We start from the raw sequence: 25,563 nt of genomic DNA on the forward strand, positions 1-25,563 counted from the left end.
CCTTAAAATCCGTAAGTTCTGTGGAGTGAAACTCCACGCCCTCACTTTTCTGCCTCACGTCACATTGCAGAAACCTCAGTCTATTTTTAAGTTTGTCACATCCTGTAGTGTGTGAGTCTCTGAGCTGTAAGGCTTTGCACAAAGGAAAGTCCCAGAAGAAAACTGTGTGGTGCCCGTTTCTGCTGTTACGAACGAGGTAACATGCAAGACAGCAAAACCCGGCGCGACACCGAAAGCCCTTCAGCCCCCGTAATTCCACCACAAAGCAAGCGAACAAAAAACACGCAAACAGCGTTTGCTTTTTCTTCTGGGTCCTTCTAGTTTCTGTCCATAAACACAGGTGTTTTATATGGTCGTAAACAAAGTACATGTACAGTTTTAAATTTGACTTTTTATACGGCTAAGAATTTTTAAACGTCACAACTACCCACTTAATGTTGTTATAGTCTGTCAATCTCATATGAGGTAAATTACCTAAGTCCCCTTTCTCCTCCTCCTTTGGGATATATGTTGTTTTGCATGTTTTATTATTAGTTGATAACACTTCAAGGAGCATTTCTATACCATCAAAAATTTGTTTGCTTCTAATTTACTTTTTGTCTCTCCCCATTAAAATATTAACTCTTCAGACAAAAGCAAAGATTTTATCTCTTAATCTCAGCTGATTAATGAGCCTAGAAAAGTGTATGACACATGGTAGATTCTCATTAGTTTTTAATGTATGACTGAATAACAAAGATTTTAGTTCAAAATATATTACTCTGGAGCACATTTCTAATGATTGCAACATTTATGTCAAAATGTGCCGAACGATCTGACCTGTTTATAAGGGAATAAATACTAAGCACAAGAAATCTTTAGTTATTAAGGAAAAGCAAATCAAAGTCATAGTGAGATACAACTGCACACTGGCTACAATGACTAAAATTAAAGATTGACCCACTATGTGTTGGTAAAGTTGTGGAGTGTTAAAGAAAAAAAATATTCAGTGACGCTTGTTAATGATGATAAGGCAAACTTTATTCAGGACCATTGCCATAAGCATAAGGATGACTGCAATGGAATTTTCAGCAGAGGAGAAATATTGGGCTCAATTCCAAATATAGCATGGGCAAGTGGAAATTTATAGTCAAGGAGCAGGGGGGTGGATGGAAAATTACTAAAATGAAACATCAGGGGTAAGGAGAATTTTTGTTAAGCCAATTTAATGGGATTCTTGCTGAAGACAGGCCAGCGTGATCAGACATCACCTGGGAGATGGTGGAGAATGAAGAACCTGACCAGAGATTGAGGGTGATGAGATATCAAGGGTGGGTGGTTCTCTCTAAAACTGAATCTTACAAAGAAGTGCACAGATGGGCCTAGGAGAAGGTTCAGGAGCCTAACTAAATGTTGGTCAAGCAAGGAAACTGTCAGGAGCAACTGGAGCTCTCACAAGCCTCTCAAGAGAATATAAAATGGTGCAGTGGTTTTACATAACTGTTCTGCAGTTTCTCAAGAAGTTAAATCTATGCTTACTCTGTGATCCAGAAGTTCTAGTTACTATCCAAGAGAAATGAAACATAAAGACTTGCACACAGATATTCATTGGCGATTTACTCATAATAATCCCAAGCTGGAAACACCTCAAATGTTCATCACAGGATGATGGATAAATAAATTTCAGTATATTTATTAAATAGAATACATCTCAGCAATAAAACAGAACAGACTGATACACATGATGAAACAGAAGAATCTTACAGACATTATGTTGAAAGAAAGATGCCAGACACAAGATGCATAAATGTATAATCCATTTATATGAGATTCAGTGTAAGCAGCTCTTTGCAGGAAGCCCGCCACAGCAGGAAGCCTCTTCTCTTGTCACTTTAGTACAGCTATACTTTAACTTTTAAACCAGGCATCCCCAGGCTCTACTCATCTCCAGGCCAAGCACACCTTTGAAATCTTCTAATCAAACAATACCTTGCCTAACTTGGTTCTTTCTATAGATCAAAGAAGTAGAAGTGAGGAATAAGTAAGTTAACTGGTGACTAGATATCTTCCCTAGCTTCCCCTTCAGTAATCTCCCAAATTGTGTGATCAGTGTGTGAACAGGATTACAGCTAGAAGAAGAAAAGAAGTTGAGACTTCCCTGGTGGGCCAGTGGTTAAAACCACTCTTCCAATGTGAAAGAGCAGTTTCCGTGGCCAGGGATCTAGATCCCACGTACCACAACTAAGACCCGGCACAGCCAGAGGAATAAATTTTAAAAAAATAAAAGAAATGCAAAAGAATCTTTACCTGATAAGAGTAGCTGGAACCACAAGATGCTTGTATTTTTTAAAAAAGTTGAGGAGCCTGCACACAGTGGGGAATGGCAACAGCTCTGACCCCCCATGTCTCAGTGATTAACTGGTATTACTTCCCTTTAAAAGTTTCATTGCCAAGCTGAATCTTCGGAGATAATTTTTTGGGGACACTGAATCCACTATCTCCCCAGATTGCTGGCATTCTGATTAAAGGCACCTTTTCTATCTACCATTTGTGAGTACTGATTTTGTCAGCAGCTGCACCCCCATTAGATAACAAGGAAATTTTTTTTTTTAAATAATGTTTTTATCTTAATTGGTGGTTAAACATATGTATATAATTGTCAAAACTCCGTAGAATCATACACCTAATATTTGTGCATTACAGTCTGTGTATACGTCAATTAAAAATAAAACAGTGTAATGAGAAAATAAAATATAAGAAATACAGGTAGTAGTAAATTTACTTTAAAAAGTGGAGGGCTAAGAATGTTTTCTCGGTTCTTAATCACTCATCAAAACAAGTGGTTAAGGGCATGCACACATTATGTGCATATTGTCTTCCCAAGTGGCTGGTCTAATACCCAGCATCCTCACCATTAGTGGAGTTACTGCTTAGAGGCTACATTGTTTATTAGGAGAAAGCACCATGGTCTGACTCTGTGTCAGGCACGACAGGATGGCGGCTCTGTTCTTGGATTACTGCTCCTCCTCCCTTGTGATGCCTGTATGTACTGGTGGGGAAGGGGAAGTGGAACGCTGTAAGATTCAGAAAATAGGAATAGTGGCAGGAGCCAGACCAAGTTTGTATTTTTCCTACAAAGGTCTGATGACTAATTTATAAATATCAAACGGTTTTTTTTACATTGTATGAAAAAGTGGGGATAATTTTTTTAAAGAAAATATGTAAAATATATTCCACTATTAACACACATTAACAGCAGCAACATTCCTGCTGACAGCTAGAAGTTCAGCGATGACTGATTTTACCCACCTCCCACCCTTGCTCAACTTCATCTCAAGGGAACACAGGTGCTAAACAAGTAGTCCCAAACATGTGCATATTTGTATATGATGCAGTGCAGTCTAGTGGTTAAGAATGTGGGCCTTGGGGCCAGACTGCCCAGGTCTTGCTACTTCTGACCTGTGTGTTACAGGGCATGTGACTTAACCTCTGTGCCTGTGTCCTGATCTGTAGAATAGGAATCCTAATATATCTGTTGTCAGGAGTAAATAATCTGTGTAGAATTTTTTTTAGTAAAGTCTTTACTGAATTTGTTACCATATTGCTCCTGCTTTATGTTTTGTTTTTTTTTTTGTGGCATGTTGGATCTTAGCTCCCCTGCCAGAGATCAGCTGTGCACCTCCTGCCCTGGAGGGGGAAGTGTTAGCCACTGGACTGCCAAAGACGTCCCTGTATAGACATTTAAAAAAAAAATTCAGGATCTTCAGTCTTCATTGCAGCATGTGAAGTCTTTCAGTTGCAGTATGCAGGATCTTTGGTTGCAGCATGCGAACCCTTTAATTGTGGCGTTTGGGATCTAGTTCCCCAACCAGGGACCAAACCTGGGGCCCTTGCATTGGGAGAGTGGAGTCCTAGCCACTGGACCAGCAGGGAAGGCCTCTATGAAGACCTTTATTATTTAATGAGTTACTTTAACTGCTCTGGGTCATCATTGCTTTGTGCGGGCTTTCTGTAGTTGTGCCCCAGCGAGGCTACTCTAGTCGCGGTGCGTGGGCTTCTCATTGCAGTGGCTTGTCTTGTGGTGAAGCACAGGCCCTAGGGCATGCAGGCTTCAGTACTTGTGGTGCATCTGCTTAGTTGCGCTGCACCATGTGGGATCTTCCCAGAGCAGGGATCGAACCTGTGTTCCCTGCACTGCCAGGCAGATTCTTAACCACTGGACCACGAGGCAAGTCCTTATGTAGAATGTTGCCTGACAGTAATGTCAGTAAGGGAAGTACAGACACCAGTACAGGGCACCCTAGAGATCAGGACAGGGCACTGAGGCACACTGAAGAAGCGGTTTTTACTATTGAAAGAGGAGGACTAGCAGGAGTGAGACCGAAGGAGGGAAGAACTGGGAGAAGAGTTCCAAGCAGAGGAGTAACTAGAGCAGTTGGTGCACCTGGTCACTTGGCAGAGGGGAGAGGTTCTCCGTCCAGGCTCCTCTCCCCACACTGGGTGCCCAGCTCTCCTGTGCTCTGTCAAGGGTGAGGGGCTTTCAGCACTGTTGAACAGGAGGTTGGCCGCAGGTGGCGCCCTGGGGTGGCGTGAAGAAATTATCCTCTGATCTTCCACTCTGCTCTCTTGAGTGCCTGCAGCCTGAGTTACTGGCTCTTTCCACATGCCCATCTTAGCTAGAATCCTGGAGGTGAAACATTCTTAGCCTCATCCATAAGTGCCGCCAGTTCTGTGAATTTTTGTTCTTGCTTCAAAGTGGGCTGGCTAGGGGAGGAAATAATGGCCTCAAAATGAGAAATTGGAGAAGGAAATGCACAGGATCACTGACTTCACCAAGGCGTATCCCAGCACAAAAGGCAATTTCGGTGAGGATGGAATTGGCGTCGAGTACAGGGGGAAGTAAAGCAAGTGAGGAATACCTAGTACATAAAGTATTAGGGGTATATACACACACACACACACACAACATGTTACCCAGTTTGCACTTAAGGAAAATGGAAAGTAAGGGTTGGAGGACTTAAGGAGGAGAGTGGGATAATCAGACTCAAATGTTACAAACATTACCCTGGCTGCTGTGTGACAAATGAACTGGAGGAAAATCCAAGTAGAAGCAGGAACACTGTTAGGGACCAGTGTAGACCCAGATGTCAATGGTGATCTAGACCAGGGTCTAAGCTAACTTAAGACTATTCGGCATTTCTCCAACTGCAGAATTCCAACAATATGGGAAGCCTATGGATGAGGATGTAACAGTTGTAAAGACTCACAAAATGTGTAGTAGTACTTCCAGGAGAGTTCCATTTAAATAGTCCCCCCTCTCTGACCCTCCTTCCTCTGGAAAAAGCTGGCTATAGGGCTACATAAGAGATCTGCCACCCAAGCACCTCTGCCTATAAGATATGGATAAAGCAGAGACTGAGTGTCTCATCTGAGCAGCTGACATCCCAGACAGCCACCACTCTCAGGCTTCATATAATATTCTTTTTCTCCACCTACTCCTATTCTCCACTGTACAATTAAGGCTAAGGAAAAGCCCCTTGCTGTGCTGAATAATAGTGGCAGAACAGCCCTTCTGGGTATTGGAGCCTCCTAGCATCAGCCCTTCAGGTCCCTTCTCCACTGTGTCATTTTTAGAAGATGCTGCAACCTGAGTCAGTCAACAGAATAAGGAACATTTATTCTCAAGCGGAAAAGCAAAGTCAGATAAAGTACAGGGGGTTCCTGAGTACCTTTTATCTGTGTCCAGGATCAAGAGAAACTTGAAGAGTCCCTGAAATCTACAATAGCTTGAGGATTTTGGAGAAGAAGACGGGCCAGTCCCTCCTGGCGAAGGTGACAGGCCTGACTTCATGAGTCATTCGTTTGTGACTCAACCCTGATGTCATCTGTTCTTTCCAAACCTTCCCTTTGGGTTTCTCCCCAAAATTATTTCTGCCTAGTGTGCCTAAATTTTAAGAGCCACAAATTTCTTCTTGGAATAACAACAGTAAGTAGGTATTGCTGGCATCGGCCTTCTTTCTGATTAGCCAGCAGCCTCCGGTTTACCAGCAAGAAAAACATCAAGGTAAGGAGCCGTCTGGCAACTGAGTAGGGCTCTTGGCCTGTGGAGACATCCCAGCTGCTCACGTTGGGGCAGTGTCAACTCTGAAATGGGATAGTTCTATCAAGTGGTGACTAGTCTATGGAATAATACATAAATCTTCACCAGTACCAGCAATGAAAACATGCTGCTGCTTTTTGTACTCAGAAATGATGTCTTAGTAACATGAATGCATCAAATTAAGTTCCATTAAGCATCAATAAAGAATACATTAACAATTCATTAGTTCTTATGCATATAGTCAATGAACGCTCTAAAAAATCAGTAAAATCATACTATTGTTTATGGATAATGAACATATCCAGAATTTTACACTGGGCCAGAATCTTTTTCAAGCAAGTTTCTCTGTTCTAGGGCACAGTTTATCATTCCATAAATAGGAACTTACTAAAAACAGCGAAAGACACTCTGGGGACTGAAGCTCATTAAGGGCTCAATACATTTTTACATCATTGGTGTCTCAAAATGGCACAAGGTCACAGACAGCTGTGACCCATTACCCCCCTGAAGCCAGGCACTGGCAGGAATGAGTATGGATGGCAGTGACACTGGGGGGACCTTCTAGAGCCATCCATAAAGTGACTATTACCTTTTAAAAAGACACATACTCTTTTGGGAGTTTTTCCCCAGGAAAACACATTTAAACTCAAAATACTGCACAAACTCCATGGAACCCATCCGGTGAGTTCTTAGGGGTCCAAGCCCCCAGATAAGGAACTGTTGACTTAGATTTCTCTCAGATACCCATGTACTCCTACTGCTGGAGAGTCTGAAGCACATCCCTTCCCATTTCCTGCTCAGATTTGGGGCTACTCAGTAGATAGGTCATCTGTGTTGCGAGAAGGTGGGGTGTACTCAGGCTGCAGCCTCAGGAGGAGTCTGTACTCCTTTAATTATTGCCTTTAAGTTATTTCAGGGTTGGTCTGCAGGACTTTGTGTAAAATTTCTTCTCTTACAAGACTCCCAAGGTGGTTCAAAGTTGGCCAGAAGCACAAAGACTCAACACAGTCAAGTGCCTATAGGGGAACATGACAAGACTGGTAGTCCGTGGTTCTCTGCAGTGTCTTTAAAGTCAGATTAGAGGACACCTGGGGGCTGGCATTGGCCCCTTCCCTTCCCAGGAGACAAATCTGGCTTTGAAACACAGAAATGCCTATAAGACAGGCCTGGGATTCAAATAGTTCTCATTACGGAAAATCCCTCTCGCAGGCCTGATTCTAGACAAAGTGGGCCCTTCTGTCAAAGAGCTGGAGGGGACTCCTCTTGGCCAGGGTTTCATATGCTCTTGCACTTCAGTTTCATGTCATCTCTGCTCCGTCACTCTGGGTACCAACAGCTTTGGTTGGGTATGAGGAGGTGTCCATTCCTATTCTTTACTCTTGACTTATGCATGAGATGCCAAGTGAGGATGGAGCAGAGGCCTTAAGAAAGAGAAATGGCTGAGTCCACTGTGTCTCTCAGTTGCTCCTGTTTGTGTGCTGAGCACCATGGATGCAGACACTTGGAATTCCTTTATAATCAAGATGGCAAATTTTCTGAAACCATTCCCCAGCTCTGATTTAAACAAACAAACTTGCTTTCTGCAATCTAGAGGCAAAGCAAGCATTTGTGACTGTTGCTGGTCACTTTTGGACCTGCCTTAAGCCTGGCCATTAGCAACTTGAAACACAATGGTCACTGTTTCTCCAAACCAGATTACCTATTATTTGCTTAGAGCTGCTAAGAGGTCAAGGTGATATTAGGGATGTAAAAAAGATGCTGAAAGGTCAGGCTGTGTGGCAAGCTAGGACTACCACTAATTCTTCACAATGGCTTCTCCAAAGGACTGTTCAAGCACAGGCAAGGGATCCGCCAGTTATCAGATGTGCATTCTACACAGATCGTAGCTGCTGAGAATAGGCCATGGTCTGCAACAGACTTGTATACACCGAAGATGCCAGGTTGGCATTTTGGGTCATGCTTAGCAAATCCCTTCCTGCTGTAGCCATCAGACAGTAGGGGCTTAAAACACTCAAATGAGCTGTCCCAACCCAAATTCAGAGCAGCAACTCACACGTCTCTTCTGCTGCCTCACACCACACGCCAAATATGGTAACTGGCTTACAACCTAACCTACTTGGTCTCTCTGCTCTTCACCTCAACTCTGTCACTTCTATAAGGGCTGGAGTCTGGCCTCAACACTTCTAAGCAGACAACAGGCTGGGCTGCCACTGAGACTCAGCAAACGACCAGCCACAACATCTGGATTATGGTTATGATGGGGAAAACACTGGCCAAAAAACAATTTCCAAAAGGTAAATTTCTGTGTATTCACGCCTAATCTTCAAAAGTTGCATAAACAATTTTTTTTTTCTACCTTCCCCCATCATTTGCACAATTTTTGTCAAGTCCAAACGTAATTTCAGATGAGGTAGGCAGTTTGTCTACTCGTGCCGTCATCCTCACGGGATGGTCAGGCTGCGCCGTGGAAGCACTCGTGTCCCGGGCGGGGCCGGCACAGCGACTGCAGGAGCTGCTCAGTTGGCTATTTTCTCAATCTCGTCCAAGTCATCCGTGTCCAGTCTTTCTATTTTCTTATCTGAGGGAAGAGAGGCGGGTTCAGAGAGAGCCCCGCACAGATCACAGGGGACGCAGGCAGGGGAGGGGCAGCAGGCGGGGAGGACCCGGGGCTCCCTGGGACGTGCCCGCCCCCGCCGCAGGCCTCCCTGAGCCCCGGAGGCGCCCGGGACTGGGCGGGCACACGGCCCTGAGCGCTCCGGGTGCGGGGAGAACCTCCTGTCTTGGGGAAGGGCGTCTCGGGGCCATGGCGACACCCGCTCCCGGCTCCCCGCCCGGCCCTGTGACCTGGCCCCGGCAGGGGGCTCTCCCGAGACTCACTGAAATGCTCCTGGATTCTGTTCAGGATGTTCATGCTGTGCTTGCTGTCCACCATGTTCACGGCCAGGCCCCGCTTGCCAAAGCGGCCGGTGCGCCCGATCCGGTGCAGGTAGGTCTCGTTGTCCGGGTTCCCATCCTTGTCCACGGGGAGGTCAAAGTTGATGACGACAGACACCTGTTCCACATCGATACCTGCGTGAGGGAAGAGTTGGACGGGAGTGAGGACGGAGACAGAAATCGCCGCCGCCCAGTCAGGCCCACCCTCACCAAGCTCAGGCGGAAGGCAGGGTCTGCGACAGGCCAGCTCTGGTGTTGGGACACGGACAGGTGGCAGAACCCAGAGGGAGAAGACGGGACCGTCCCGGTGCTGGCCAAATTCCGGCATCAGTCGCGCAGCCTCTGCTGGATCCGAGGATCTGGAGAAGCAGCTGATGCGGCACTGGGGCCACAAGAGCAGGCGCCGTCCTTGGCCACCAGCCAGGGCTCCCGGCTTCTGTGGACGTTCTCCTCCACTGAGGGAGCCCCACAGGCTGGCCCACAAAACAGCATCTCCCTCAAACCATCGCAGCCTCCCACACAGGAAGATCTCTCTGCTGCCCCGAGCCTGGCGGGCCAGGACCCAGTCTCTGCTTACCGCGGGCACACACGTTGGTGGTGACCAGAACCTTCTCTTTGCCCTCTCGGAAGCGCTCAATCACTGCAGCCCTCTGCTCCACCACCATTTCACCGCTCAGCAGAGCCACCTGGTGGCCCTCTTTTGAGAGCTCCGCAGCCAGCCAGCTAGCTGTTTTGCGGGTCTGGAGTGAAAAGAATTGTTTTAAATGAAGATCCCTGTTTAAAAAAAAAAAAAAAAAAGGAAGACACCTGCAGAAAAGTGGCGTTTTTGCTATTAACATACATGAATGCTCTACTGAGTTCAGTCAGCAAGATGGGCTTAAAGTTTCTGAATATTTTTTAACCATATGATTGTAGGGGGATAAAATATATCAGTGATCTTAGTGTTATTGTGGTTTGAGCCAAAGGTCTTCATTCTGAAATAGTCTACATTCTTAATACTTTAAAATTATTTCATTGGAAGGTATTTGGAATTTTTCCCCCCAAGTAATCTCTAAGAAGTAGGGACAAGAGAAGGTTAGGTCTTCAGTCTTCCCCTTACAACTCATTACAACCTGAGAGACTAGGTCCTGGGACTGATTTATTTCCTTTCCAGCCACAGGCAGTTAACATAGTCCCCCGCAATAAGTGAAGCTGACTGACTGGGAGGAGCGGGGCCACATCCTCCAGGGGGTCCCCCACCCCCACAGGACACCGCCTCCTCCTGCTGCTGCTGCTACTCACATGGCAGAAGATCATGGCTTGAGCAATGGTGATGGCCCCGTAGATATTACACAAGGCCTGGAACTTCTCGTCTCTGCTGTTGCACAGGACGTAATACTGCTTGATGGTGTCCAGTGTCTCCTCCTCACGCTTCAGTTTGATGATGTTTGGGTCGGGCACCACTTTCTGAGCAAATTTCCAGACAGAGTCTTCAAAGGTGGCAGAGAAAAGCAGCATCTGGCAGTTCCTGGGCAGCATCCTGCAAGGGGAGGCCCAGGTGTCCAGCATGACCCTGACCCGGGCTTTCCCTGGAAGGACCAGGGCACAGCCTCCCCAGGCCTGATGACCTGCGTCCCCAGGAAGGGGCAGTGGGGAGCAGCTGTGGGGAGGAAAGGGGAGCAGACGTGGGGCAGGGACGGGTGACCGAGAGTGTCTCCCTCCTTAACCCGGGCAGGGGGCGTGCTCAGCGCTGACATGGAAATAAATGGCCCATCAAACAAATGCCCCTGAGAGCTGCGAAAAGCCTGGCAGGGGCAAGAAGGGGAGTGTGAGGGAACAGGAGCAGGAACTGCAGGTCGGGAGCCGAGAAGTCCCTCCTGGCTCGAGGCCCTACCTCTGGATGCGGATGCTCTGATCTTGGTGGCCCTGAGTGGCTATCATCACGTCAGCCTCGTCCAGAACAAACACCTTGATCTTCTTAGGGTCGATGAACTTGAGCTTGGAACACCAGTCCAGAACGGTCCCCGGGGTGCCAATGACAATGTGCTCACTGATTTTCTGACCTCTTTCCACTGTGGAGACAAGATGTGTTTTGTTTCATGGGTATTTCCATGGCAAAGCCAGGTTCACTCTCCAAGCAATTTTAAAGCTATGATGTATTTTAAAGCAATTGTTTTGATGTTTGCATTAATATTTTAAGGCAAGGTCAGGATAGCACTATAGTATTTGATGGACATACACACAAAAAACAGACAGTAATGCTGATAAGATTTGGTAAAGGCATGAACCATGAGATGAAAACCTCTTCAGTAGTATTCTTTTACATTCTCTATAATCGTCAACCTCTTTCAAGGATTTCATACATGTATTTCTTCTCTGTCAACATTATTCTGCCTGGCCTGGATTTGCATTTTCCCACAAGTAGACTTTTTCAAAGTTAGTTTGTTGTGAAACAAGCAAAAGTAGAGTGGATAAAGAAAATAATAAAAATATCTCCCAGAGTTAATTGCCATGATCATTCTAGAACATTTTTACTCTAATAGTGACATTTTAAAAATTAGGCTATTAAACAAATCCAGAATTTGTAACATTTTATAAGCAACTGGTCTGCTCAAAATGTCAAATGTAACATATGGGGGGGGGTGGGGGTGAGGATGTGAAGGGAGTGTTCTAGACTGCTAGAAACTAAAGAGATACAACAACCAAATGTAATGCATATACACTGACTCAGTCTTGGTTCAACAAAAAAACCATAAACACTTCTGGAACAATTAGGGGGGAAATTAAAATGGAAAAGATGCTAGTTATCAGAGAATCTGTAATTTTGTTGGTTGTGATATGGGTATTGTCGGTATGGTGAAGAATGTTCTTACTATGAAATGCATACTAAATTACTTTGAAATAAAGAGTCACGATGTTTACAATTTTCTTTCGTTTTAAAAATATTTGGCTACCCTGGTCTTAGTTGTGGCACACAGGATCTTTTTAGTTGTGGCATGTGGGACCTTTTTTTTTTTCAGCTGTGGCGTGTGGGATCTTCAGTTGTGGCATGCAGACTTAGTTGCAGTTTGTGGGATCTAGTTCCCTGACCAGGGATTGAACCTAGGCCTCTTGTTTTGGGAGCTCAGAGTCTTAGCCACTGGATCACCAGGGACTGCTACTGCTACTGCTAAGTTGCCTCAGTCGTGTCCGACTCTGTGCGACCCCATAGACGGCAGCCCACTAGGCTCCTCTATCCCTGGGATTCTCCAGGCAAGAACACTGGAGTGGGTTGCCATTTCCTTCTCCAATGCATGAAAGTGAAAAGTGAAAGTGAAGTCGCTCAGTCGTGCCTGACTCTTAGCGACCCCATGGACTGGAGCCTACCAGGCTCCTCTGTCCATGGGATTGTCCAGGCAAGAGTACTGGAGTGGGGTACCATTGCCTTCTCTGATCACCAGGGAAGTCCCCTACAATTTACCTTCAAATGATTCACCATCCCCCTCAAGATACACATAATACACATAAAGCAAATATGGCAAAATGTTAACTTTTCAGATCCAGGTGGAAGGCACATGTGTTTATTATAAATTTCAACTACTGCATATGTTTTTGGATTTTTCAAAATAAAAAGTTATTACCTTAATTAACTAGGATCACATATTCATACTCACACTTATTACCACGAACAGCATAAGCTAGCTTCAGTTCAGGGTAAAATTTGCCCATCTGCTCAATCACTTTTCCCGTTTGAAGGGCAAGCTCATATGTTGGGGAGAGGCACAGACACTGGTAGGGAAAGAGTGCAGAGAGAGAATTCAAGACACTCACTGTTATGCAATGGGGAATTACTATTAGGACTTAATGATTCCTCCAGCTGAGGCTGAAGGGAAGAATATACAGAGTGTACACCATTTGACTGTTTAAGCTGCAAAGTCGGAAGTACAATTCTCAGGGGTCAGAACTCTGGCTGGGTAGACACTTGAGAACAGCTTTTTGGCCACTGGAGTACCAAAAACCACATGTGAGCAGGGATCTGAAATTCCAGCTGGAGATAACCTTCCTTTTCTCTCACTCAGAAGGTTCTCAGAACTTCCTAATGGATGATAGAGATTAAGGAGCTTTTTCCTACAGCTGAAGGAGCATAGCCTGTAAGCACTATCCTAGGACTGGCATGTCTTTGGAAAGGAAAAAGGATTTTTTGTTATTGGAAGATCAACCATGTTATTTGTGCTCAACTTAAGGGGTTCTAGTTGATATAAAAAGTAATACATAGCTCATCTTTTAATTCATCAAATGGCATTTCCCTTCTAGTTATGAGTAGAAAACTCAGCTTCGCCGAGCCCTTACCTGGGGGTGTCTGTTGGCTGGTTCTACTTGGCTGAGCATGGCCAACACAAAGGCAGCTGTTTTACCAGTACCAGACTGTGACTGGGCAATTAAGTTCTGTGGGCTGCACAAGAACACAAACTGTTCAGGAGTTGAAATCTCATGTATTCTTTCAGTGAATAAAAATGAAGAATAAAGCTTAATTAAATAATGACTATCTCAGCTGGCTTGACAGGAGGCGGCCTTGGCTTCTGTAGTAGAGTACATATACTTGCTTCACAGATAGAAGATTTTATGGTGGAATTTGAAGCACTTCTTATCTTTTATCTACTCTTGACGTAGCAGTGAGTGATTCTTCTTTTCTGCTCAAAAACCTCCCCCATTCACTCCAGATTGCATTCAGAGTAAAAGTTAAAATTCTTATAATGCCCTACAAGGTCCCACCTGATGAGGCTCCCTGCTAGCTCTCGGTTCTCATCTGCTGCCAGCTCCCTCACTCTGCTCCACCACCACAGCTGCCCCAGAGCTGCTCAGAACATAGCAGCCGCGCTCTCATCCTCGGGCTTCTGCAGCAGCGAGACACTGCCTGGGACGGCTGTCCCTGTGGCAGCATGCCAACTCTCTTCTCATTCAAGTCTCTGCTCAGATATCACCTATTTAATGAGATTCCACCCTAACTACGTGATTTAAAGTTGCAACTTACTTTGAAATGCCTTAAAAAACAAGAGGTACTGGTGGGCCGATACATGATAAAGCATAGGGAACTGGCAATATATAGGTGTTCACTATAAGCCTTTCAACTTTGTTGTATGTCTGAAAACTTCCATAATAAAACATTGGGGGTAAAACTGCAATCTTGGTCTTCCCAATCCCCTCCTATCATGCTCTGTTTATTTTTCTCCTTAGCACTTACCACCTTTTTAAAAGAGAGCTTTATTGAGATGTAATTCATGTACCATGCTGTTCATCCATTTAAAGTATATAAGTCAGTCTTTTTGGTATATGACTTTAATGATTTTTTAAAAATTGTGGTAAAATATATAACATAAAATTTGCCATTTTAAAGTATACAATTCAGTGGCATTAATTATATTTACAATCTATCACCTTTAAACATACTGTATATTTATTTTTAATAAAAATAAATCTATACTCCAAACTAGAATGTAAGCTCCTTGTGGGCAAGAATTTTCATCTGCTGGGTTCACTAATGTATCTAAGTTCCTAGTACAGTATGTGTCACAAACCAAGTCTTCAATAAATAAGTTAATGAAGGACAAGTATTAGAAAATCCTCAGAGCTCTTCTAACATTGACAGTCTAACAGTGAGCATCTATGAAAGCATCAAGATTCATAAATACAAGTGGCAATTAGAAACAGTATAATAAATATTCCATTTATTCATTTTAAGTATGCTCAAAATGTTATTTAAACAAAAAGACATTAACCATCTTGAAAAAATATCACTATTGTGACACAGGACATAAAAAACTTTTAGAGAATACAGACCTACAATATCTGTTTTCAGACAAATAGGGAAAGGGGTTTTCAGGATTTAGGATTTTATGCAATTTTATATAATCATATGTCATGTAGGGGTCAATTTTTATAAAAAGCTCCTTATGTTCTAGAACCCTGTTCTCAAAGTGTGGTCTGACTCCAGCAGCACCAACAACACTGGGAAGCGTCTTAGAAATGGTGAGCCTCAGTCCCCACCTCAGACTCACTGAGACCAGAATCTGCATTTCAATAAAGTCCCATGAGTTTCACATGCCTCTGAAAATGTGAGCAGCACTGCCCAGAAAACAGTGTTAGCAATGGTACTGTTCTGATCGCCTCAATCCCTGTTTAGTTTCTGTCATCTACATTTGACACATGTATTTTACTTACCCATATAATGAAATCATGGTGTATATAAATGGTATAAATGTACATGTATTTACCAACATAGAAGTATTATCATATAATTATCATATCAAAAAAAGTATTTAACCATTTTATATGGTTCCTTTAAGCAAAAAGTATACAAATCCATGTTTACATAGTAAAACATCTAGAAGTCTACTCCAAATATTAATAGTGTGGAGAGGAGGGAGATAAGAAATTTTTTCTTTTCTTATTTTTTACTGTTTTTAACTTTTCTAAAATGAACATGTATATATATATATTTTTTTTTTAATAATGAAAGTAAAAAAAAAAGTCACAAATGGGATAGAGGTGCATCAGGACACATACGGCTCAGCAAGCATTAAAGGCAATGCATTCTCTTGTATCTTGGATGGACGGTTGAAGCCCATGGCATAGACTCCTTGGAGAAGCTGTGGTTTCCTAGAAAAACAGTTTAAAATGAAAATCACAGTCTCTGGTTGAAGAAAGAAGCCAAGTATCTAGCTAACAATACTAAAACTATGAATAGGGCACGATGTATGCGTGTAGCTAAAGCTTTTACAAATTACCAGGAAATTTTACTTACTAACCCAAAACAGCTAAATTCTTTTATTAAACTTGTATTAGCTAAAAATGTTCTGTAGTGATGAAAAAATACATGTTAACAGGCCTAAAATTTCTAGTTAAACACAAAGGGGAGAGTCAGAAAGTACTCACAGCCGAAGCTCCTCGAAGGACTTGACTGAGTAGAGTGGGGAGTTGGGGTCCCGCTGCAGGACCTCCACTTGGTTGGTGTTATCGACAAGGTTGCTTCTGATCAGCTTGTTGAGTAAGGACTGGGCGGCTCTGTCCTCTGTAGGAAAAAAGCATCAAGATTTTTAGAAGTCCATGAAATCCAGCATGATCTCTGAATTCAGCTGCCATTAGTATTTTAAGCAATAACATGTATTTGTACTGGGACTCCTAATTCAAGGTAGAGTTTAGTTCTGATTTATAAGCATAATTAAAATAGTTTATTAAAAGCAAAGTTTATGACACTCATATCATCTGTTGGGGCCTCATATTCTTCTCCAGAACTCTATTCCTAACAACTATCCTTTCTTGAAGTTACTGATTCCTCCTCTCAAAACCCAAACATTTACTCTCCAATATGTAACCAATATAAATTTTAAAATCATGAGTTTAAAAACCCCATCACAATAATGGGGGAAAAAAAGCAAATTGACAAAGTCTGTATCTTGATATTGGATAAGCTGTTTGCATCTTGTTATTTATGTTAAATTGTCAAAATATCATCAAATATAATTTTATTAGAAAATGGAGATGCAAGTTAAAATTTCTTTTATAAAGACCTGTACAAGGTAATCATTCTGGGAATATTTCCTGCTGCTGTTAAAGTTTATCATCTGTTCAAAGTAAAATTTCTCTATAATGTAAAGAATTAGAATCCCTTTAGAAAAAAAGAAAGAAAGTGAGTCGCTCAGTCGTGTCCGACTCTTTGTGATCTCATGGACCGTAGCCTACCAGGTTCCTCCATCCATGGGATTCTCCAGGCAAGAATACTGGAATAGGTTGCCATTTCCTTCTCCAGATCTTCCCAACCCAGGCACTGAACCCTGGGCTCCCGCTATAATGCAGCAGACGCTTTCCTGTCTGAGCCACCAGGGAAGTCCACTGGCAGGTGGGTATAAACCTCCTAGAACCCCCTTACCAATGAATTCTTACTAGCACTGTGGTGGTGGTGTAGTCACTAAGTCGTGTCTGACTTTGTGTCCCCAGGGACTGTAGCACGCCAGGCTCCTCTGTCCATGGGATTCTTCAGGCAAGAATACTGGAGTGGGTTGCCATTTCCTTCTCCTGGGGATCTTCCCGACCCAAGAATAGAACCTGGATCCCCTGCATTGCAGATTTACTGACTGAGTTAGGAGAGAACACTAGCACTATGACTTCCATTAAACTCTAGCCAAGTCACGGTGCAAAAATGAAACCTCCTAACACTCCATTCTCTTAGACTGTAGAACTCCACGTATACATAACTCTAGGCTAGGTTACCTTTCTCTTCTTCATCAGCCTTCTCTGCATTAGCATTGGTCTTGACAACAGCACCTTTATCAGACACAAAGCGGCCGTCATTCAAAATCACATCCCATACCCAAGAGCTGAGACAGTTCAAATTCTATGAGACACTAGAAATGTAAAGGCCTGGGGAGCAAAAAAATAAATGAGGAAACCAAGCCACAGATAAAAACATTTTATTGTTACTATATACACAAAGGTATGAAAACTGATGCTTACTTTCAGTTCTTTCCTAGTCCAAGTCCTCTAACTGTACCTCAAAAACTATTAATCCCTCACAGCATCAATATTTCTCAAATGTTATAGAACGATGATTACATGACTTTGATGCTCAACAGGGGAATACCTATGCAGATCATAGTTCATCAATATACACACCACAGTGCCATTAGAAGTCTATGTGTATAAACTGTTGATTAATAGAAACATATATTCAGTGTTGTAGTTATATAAAGATATACAGAAAAAGATCTGAGTAAGGTAAATGTTACAATTTCTCCCTTACAACTTTAAATACATGAACAAAAATTCAATGGACATCTTAGATTTTGTAGATATGGTTTTACAATAATTACAACAGGTTAGCCCTCAGGTTGCTCATACTTTGTCTATCTCATCTCAAATTCAGGAATATTTTAAAAAACAAATAATCATTGGCAGTATATTTTCATGGTTAGTGATATATTTAATAATTTATAAGCCAATTAGGTATCCTCATATTTATATGAAGCATAACAAAACAATCCAGTTTGTTGATTCCCAAATCAAATAACTCCCAGTATCTGCCTGCCTCCTGTCTGGTACGTATATAATTTTTTTTTCCCAGTTGTTATATTAAAACAAATACTAAAGGAAATCATTTTTTGTTTTCAAAATAGCATTTAGTCACTCACCATTGGCATCTGATTTGATTTTCTCTTCCTTAAGATGCAAGTTGCTCAACTAAATGGAGAATATGGGGGGAGAAGTGTCAGGAAAATCACTTAAAAGATTTTGCGTCAATAGTGCCTCCCTCAGTGAAGCTGGGAAGAAATCGACCACTCTCGTGACCTATTATTCATTAGGGTATATTCATTAGGCCGTTCTGCTGGGCTCCTTTTGTTTACTAAACGTTAGAGAATAAACAAAATATCCCACAAGTACAGCAGTACTGAGCCGAAGCTCCTGCATTTTGGTCACCTGATGCAAAGAGCCACTGGAAAAGACCCTGGTGCTGGCAAAGATCGAGGGCAAGAGGAAAAGCGGGTGACAGAGGATGAGATGGGTGGATAGCATCACCGATACAATGGACATGAATTTCAGCAAACTCTGGGAGACAGTGAAGGACAGGGAAGCTTGGTGTGCTACAGTCCATGGGGTTTCAGAGTTGGACATGAGTTAACAACAGCAGTAGAAAAAAATGGTTACACAACAGCTCAAAATCCACACTTCCTAACTGCAATCCCTAGAAATAATTATAGTTTGTGAGTTTGCTTAATGCACTGATTACACACCTTCTCACCATCTCTCAATAGAATACCATGTGAGCTGTCACTCTCATTTTTCAAACGAGAAAATTTAAAGAGATACTGGAAAATGCAGTCATTCTTCAAACAGAGAACGCTGAGGTGGGAGGTCTGTGATGAAAAGCATCTGTGGGCGCAGATCAGTTAGGCTACAGGCTGGTTCAGGCCCCAGGGCCACAGCAGGCTGAGGTGCAGCCTCTCGTTCAGGCTGCCTTGTGCTGGATGTCTGGTATTTAAGTTGGGAACAGCCTACAGCACCATGGCACACTGTGCAATCAAGGTACAGAACAGGATCAAGTGGAACAGAAAGGAAGGGAACAGAGGAAAGACATTTTAAAGAAAGATTTAGTAGGACTTTGACCAAACACTGTTAGGGATATCCTAGAAGGACTTATCTCCCCTATTATTATAAAAATTTGTCAATTACACCTCAATAAAGCCAAAAGAAAAAAAAAGGAAAGACTAGAACAGAACATAAAGTCAGGGGATATTTCTGTTTTTAGTTTACCTTTGGATTAAGGACAGAGCAGGTGCTCTAGTCAAAATATTAAAACTAGGGCTTAAGACATCATGGAGAGAAGGGAAAAAGAATGAAAATCACCGTTATCAAATGGCTGCTTCTTAAAGCACCGCCTGCACAGGTTTTCTATGTCTTGAGGTTCATTTCTGTTTTTTAAGTGGAGAGAGGAATGAAAAAGCTTTTAATGAGTGGTTAGCTGGGAATGGAGGAACTTCACTTCTATTGATGGAAACTGTAAAGGGAGTTTCTGGTGTCTGTCTACTTTGGTGTTGGGGTGGAGGGAAGAGGAAGAAGGGGGGAAGACTTTTAAATGAGTAAAAAATGGAGCTAGAGGAATATTTAAAATACAAGGGCTTCCTTTGTGGCTCGGTGGTAAGGAATCTGCCTGCCACTGCAGGAGACATTGGTTCAATCCCTGGGTCAGGAAGATCCCCCAGAGGAGGAAATGGCAACCCACTCCAGTGTTCTTGCCTGAAAAAATCCCATGGACAAAGGAGCCTGGCGGGCTACAGTGCTGGGGTTGCAGAGAGCTGGACGTGACTTAGCGCCTGAACAACCACAGCCTGCGCTGTACGCGGCACAGGCACCTGCATCACGCCACTCCTGTGCAGGTGCTCAGTGGCAGCTCCACAAAACAGAAGCAACAGCTGTCTTTACTCCTTTGTTCAGTTTTAGAATATTGGGATCTATTATAATTCACCTGTGCATGATGAAGTAAATGTACAAAACTTATCCAGGTTCAGCTAATCTCTACAACATGAACTAGTAATTTAAAAGATTCCTGCAAAGAAACTGAATTATAGAAAACTACAACCACAATAATAGCTACTACTTACACAGCACTTATTTCAGGCATGTCCGAAAATTAATGAGGTGGGTACTCTGTTTATCCCCATTTAACAGATGTGGGAACTGAAGCACAGCAAGTTCAGTAATTTGCCAGAAGTCATGCAACTCCTAAGTGAGGGACTCAGAATACAAATCCAAGTCTGTCTGGTTACAAAGTCTTAGGTCTTAACTTCTACACAATAGAGCCTCTCATAGGTAATACTAATCTCAAAAAACAAATAATAAAGATGATACAATGATGCGGTCACTTTGGAAAACAGTATAGCAGTTCTTCAAAACTTAAACACAGAGTTACTATATAATCCAGCAATACCACTTTTAGATAGATACCCAAGTGAATTGAAAATGTATGTTCATACAAAAACTTGTACATGATGATTGTACCAACATTATTCATAATAGCTAAAAAGTAGAAATAATTCAAATGCCCATCAGTGGACACCAATGAATAGATAAATAAAATGTGGCATATCTATATATCATCATTTGGCAACAAAAATTAATGAAGTATTGATATATGCCGCAACATGGATGAACCCTGAAAATGTGCTCAGTGAAAGAAGCCAGCCACAGAAGAGCACGTATTTATTCCATTTATATGCAACATCCTGAATAGGCAGACCTAAAGAGACAGAAAACAGATAGTGGCTACAAAGGGCTGGGCCGAGGAGAAATAGGGGGTCTGGGATGATGAAAATGTTCTAAAATTGACTGTGGTAATGTTGATCCAATCTTCCTACTACATAAAAAAATCAACTCAAAATGGATCATAGTCATAAATGTGACATTTAAAGCCATAAATCTTCTAGAAGAAAATACAGGTGAAAAACTTCGTGGACTTGGGTAAGGTATACTTCTTAGAACACAGAAAGAACTAATCATGAAAAAATTGACAAATTAGAATTAGCCAAAATTGAAAGTGTCTGTTCTTCAAAAAGTACTGTTAAGAAAATTTAAATGTTAAGTTTCGGTCAGGGAGAATATTTATGCAAATGACATATTTGATAAAGGACTTGTATCCAGAATACATGAAGAATTCTCCCAACTCAATAATAAGAAAACAATCATTTTTTTAAAATCATCAATCAGTTTTTTTTTAATTGGCAAAAGATTTGAAAAGCCACTTCAAGAAGTTATAGAGGCAGCAAAGCACATAAAAAGATGCTCAACATCATTAGTCATTCAATTCAGTTCAGTCGCTCAGTCGTGTCTGACTCTTTGGGACCCCATGGACTGCAGCACACCAGGCTTCCCGGTCCATCATCAACTCCCAGAGTTTACTCAAACTCATGTCCATTGAGTCAGTGATGCCATCCAACCATCTCATCCTCTGTCGTCCCCTTCTCCCGCCTTCAATCTTTCCCAACATCAGGGTCTTTTCAAATGAGTCAGCTCTTCACATCACGTGTCCAAAGTATTGGAGTTTCAGCTTCAACATCATTTCTTTCAATGGATATTCAGGACTGATTTCCTTTAGGATGGACTGGTTGGATCTCCTTGTAGTCATTAAGGAAACGTAAGTTAAAACCTCGTAAGATATCACTATACACCTATTAGAATGGAGGGAAAAACTGGCCATGCTGTCCTGCTGAGAATGTGAAGCAACTAGAGCTCTCACATGTTGCTGGTGGTAATACAAAATGCTACAGCCCTTTGGAAAACAGTTTGGTATATAACTTACAAAGTTAAACATACACTTAACATATAACCCAACAAATCGCACTACTAGATATCTACAGAAGAGAACGTGAGTTTGAGTGAACTCCGGGAGTTCGTGATGGACACGGAGGCCTGGTGTGCTGCGATTCATGGGGTTGTAAAGAGTCGGACACGACTGAGTGACTGAACTGAATTGAACTGAACCGAAGAGAAATGCAGACATAAGTCCATACCGAAATCTGTATATCCTAATGTATATAACAGCTTTATTCGTAAATACCCTCAAACTAGAAAATACCCAAATGTTCATCAACAGAAGGTTAAGCAAGCTGTGGTACACCCATACATGGAATACTACCCAGCAATACAAAAAGAACAAACTACTGAAAGCCAGATTTTTCAAAAGGTTTGCATACTGTATAATACCATTTATACTACATTTTGGAAAAGGTATAAGTAAAATGACAGAAAACAGATCAGCAGTTGCCAGAGAAGGGTAGAGACAAGAAAGTGAATGCAAGAAAAGTTTGGGGGAACTTTTTAGGGTGGTGGAAATGCTCTCTATCTTGATTGTGGTGGTGGTGACAGGACTGTATGCCTCTGTCAAAACTCACAGAACTGTAGCACAAGGGGAATTTTACTTTAAACTATATCACAATAAACTTGACTTTAAAAATTTTTTAAATTAATGAGATTCAACATTCATCTAATAAGAGTCTGAAATGAGGGAATGAAAATAAAAACAAAGGAGAAGAAATCAACAATGAAAAATTTTAAGAAAACTTCCCATAACACAAGGGCAGAGTTTTCAGAATGAAGTTCCCACCCCATGCCTAATAAAAAGAATGAAAATAAACTCATATCAAGACACATTATCATGAATTTTCTGATGACTGGAGACAAACAGGAGATTCTTCAAGCTTATAAAGGGAAAAGGGGGTCACATCAGTAATCAGGATGGTCTCAGACATCTCAACAACAAATACAGAAATCCAGAAGGCAGTAGAACAATGTCTTTAAAATTTGGCAGGTGGGGCTCCTCTAGTGGCTCAGTGGTAAAGAATCTGTCTGCCAGTGCAGGAGACATAAGTTGAATCCCTGATCTGGGAAGATCCCACATGTCATGGAGCGACTGAGCCCAGGGACCACAACTACTGAGCCTGTGCTCTAGAACCCGAGCCCGGGAGCTGCGACTCCTGAACCCGCAAACCGCAGTTACTTAAGCCCACACACCCTAGAGCCCATGCTCTGCGGTAAGAGAAACCGTGGTGATGAGAAGCCCACACATCACAACTAGAGAAAAGCCTAAGCAGCAACGAAGACCCAGCACAGACATAAATTAAAAAAAAAAAATTTTTTTTTAATTGTCAGGAAAATAATTTCCAACCTACAATTAATGCTACACCTAGCAATACTATTATTCAAGTGATAGGGCAAAATAAACTAATTTCAGAAAGGCAGTATCTTAAAAAATTGACTTCCTATACACCTTCAGAAAGATGATATATGACTCCACCAAATCAAGAAAGAAGTAGAGGGGGATGAAGAAATGAAAGGATCCAGTACAAGAGAAGAGGGGCAAGTCCCCTGAATGAGGGCAAAGAGAAATTTGCCCTGTTCCCCTCCAGCCCCTAAAACAAACTGGGGCAATTAGTACAGTTCAAAACAGGCTACAAGACCTTGGAGAAATGAAACTGAAAGAATACTTGGTGTGTGGGGACATCTTGAGATAAACTTAGACGATTAGCAAAGAGCCTGGGGTTGAACTGGTGATAAGCACAAAACAAAAACATAAATTCCAAGGAAAAAGTTCTAGAGGAAAAATATTTGAGTTATTAATATAAACACAGGAAACTGATCTAACTAAAATCACAGTGGAAGATGAGGAATAGGAAGGTGTGATTCTGTGGTGGGAAAAGGAGGATGGACCAAAGTGTCAAAATCAATAAGCACCTAAAACAGAAAACTGAACAAGTAGCAAGGCAAGCATGTAATTCAGGGAACAAGGAGGTCAATATCGTAGATGAATGTCAAGAGAAACAGCAGTTTTCTTTGGGGAGGAAAAAACTGACTCCTTAGGTGCATATGAAACTTAATCACTTATAAAAAAAAATACTAAGTCTTTGTTCTCCAGAAATTCACAGACAACCTAGATAGCATATTAAAAAGCAGAGATATTGCTTTGCCAACAAAGGTCCGTCTAGTCAAGGCTATGGTTTTTCCTGTGGTCACGTATGGATGTGAGAGTTGGACTGTGAAGAAAGATGAGCGCCGAAGAATTGATGCTTTTGAAGTGTGGTGTTGGAGAAGACTCTTGAGAGTCCCTTGGACTGCAAGGAGATCCAACCAGTCCATTCGGAAGGAGATCAGCCCTGGGATTTCTTTGGAAGGAATGATGCTAAAGCTGAAACTCCAGTACTTTGGCCACCTCATGCGAAGGGTTGACTCATTAGAAAAGACTCTGATGCTGGGAGGGATTGGGGGCAAGAGGAGAAGGGGATGACAGAGGATGAGATGGCTGGATGGCATCACCAACTCTATGGACGTGAGTTTGAGTGAACTCCAGGAATTGGTGATGGGCAGGGAGGCCTGGCATGCTGCAATTCATGGGGTCGCAAAGAGTCGGACACGACTGAGCGACAGAACTGAACTAAGGTACCAAAAAAGCGGGTTCAAAGCACTATCATAATGCGAGTGTTTAGGCGGGAAAAATTAATTCTACACAGTAGCGTTTAACATATATCTTGCTTACTGTGTGTGAGGCCCACAACAAAGTTAAGCTGATCACGAGAGGATTTACTGACTGCCCGGCCCACTGAGTTGATCATTCATCATCAATGAGCAAGCTGAGGAAGCACACAAACATGAGTAAGCTATGGTTCCTGGACACAAGCAGCTCAGAATGGGGAAGTGGAAAATGACACCTAAATAGGTGATTACTACAGTTCAAGGCGTTAAGTGCAATCCTGACTCCAGAAAGACAGGCGGGCGGCTGGCTCTTTGCCGAAGGGAGCGCTCACCTGTGCTTACGTAACCCGGGGGAGGCTGGCGGGTGGGGAAACAAAGCCAGCTCAGGGTCCAGGCTCCATCCCCACAAGCACCCCATCCCGGTTCAGACCAACCCAGGGAGTGACTTTTTCCAGGATCTGATCCCCGGCCAAAACTGGCCCCCTGACCCTTTCACGGCTGAAACCAACTCACCGACTCGGCAGCCGCTTCCTGCTCGTCCACAGCCAGGGCCCACGAGTCGGTGGCCATGGTCACGGGCACAGGCTGGGACTCAAGGGCTAGCGAACGAGGCAGCTTGTGCGGCGCGATCAGCAATCCGGGGCCACTCCAACCCCGGGGAGGGGGAAGTCACTCGCTCCGGAGCTAGGGACCGGAAGCGGCGCGCCCCAGTGACGTCAGAGTCCGCGCCGGCCCGCCGAACCCTCGCCCTCTTTGGGCTGCCGTTTTTGTCAGCCTTCAAACCTCCACCTCTTCATTGCTCTTAAGTTTCTTATCCAACGTCCAGAACCGTAGACTAAGGTAGTATCTTAAAGTGCCTAAGCTCCTGTCAACTGGCTCTCCAACCGAAGAGCAAAACCACATTTTCCCCCAGCACAGTGATATAGAAGATGCTCATATACATTGAATGTACCAGTACACAAAACCATTACGGATAGTGAGCAAAATGATTTTGAAGCAAGCAAATTTTTTTTTTTCCTTCCCTTTTCAGGTTGGTAAATTTTTAATGTCCAGGTGTTAGCTAACGTATTGGGAATCAG

At 42.8% G+C, this 25,563-nt stretch overlaps 1 protein-coding gene across 2 annotated transcripts; it reads right to left on the reverse strand.

Annotated features, from left to right (window-relative positions):
- Positions 1-8,363: 8,363 nt before the first annotated feature.
- LOC129631823 (ATP-dependent RNA helicase DDX19B) lies at positions 8,364-25,205 on the reverse strand. 2 transcript variants are annotated; one of them, XM_055553074.1, is made up of 12 exons: positions 24,998-25,205; positions 18,157-18,205; positions 17,240-17,293; positions 15,905-16,040; positions 15,536-15,628; positions 13,322-13,424; positions 12,646-12,760; positions 10,887-11,064; positions 10,295-10,532; positions 9,591-9,753; positions 8,957-9,148; positions 8,364-8,657 (listed from the first exon to the last, which is right to left on the reverse strand). In XM_055553074.1, the coding sequence occupies exons 1-12, from the start codon at positions 25,052-25,054 to the stop codon at positions 8,596-8,598; spliced, it is 1,440 nt and encodes a 479-aa protein (XP_055409049.1). In that variant the 5' UTR covers positions 25,055-25,205; the 3' UTR covers positions 8,364-8,595. The 2 variants fall into 2 exon arrangements, with proteins under 2 accessions (XP_055409049.1, XP_055409050.1); XM_055553075.1 differs by lacking the exons at positions 17,240-17,293; positions 18,157-18,205 and having other exon boundaries at positions 24,998-25,190.
- Between the last annotated feature and the right edge of the window lie 358 nt (positions 25,206-25,563).

Source organism: Bubalus kerabau, chromosome 17 (assembly GCF_029407905.1).
Source record: "Bubalus kerabau isolate K-KA32 ecotype Philippines breed swamp buffalo chromosome 17, PCC_UOA_SB_1v2, whole genome shotgun sequence".
NCBI classification, from domain to species: Eukaryota; Metazoa; Chordata; class Mammalia; order Artiodactyla; family Bovidae; genus Bubalus; species Bubalus kerabau.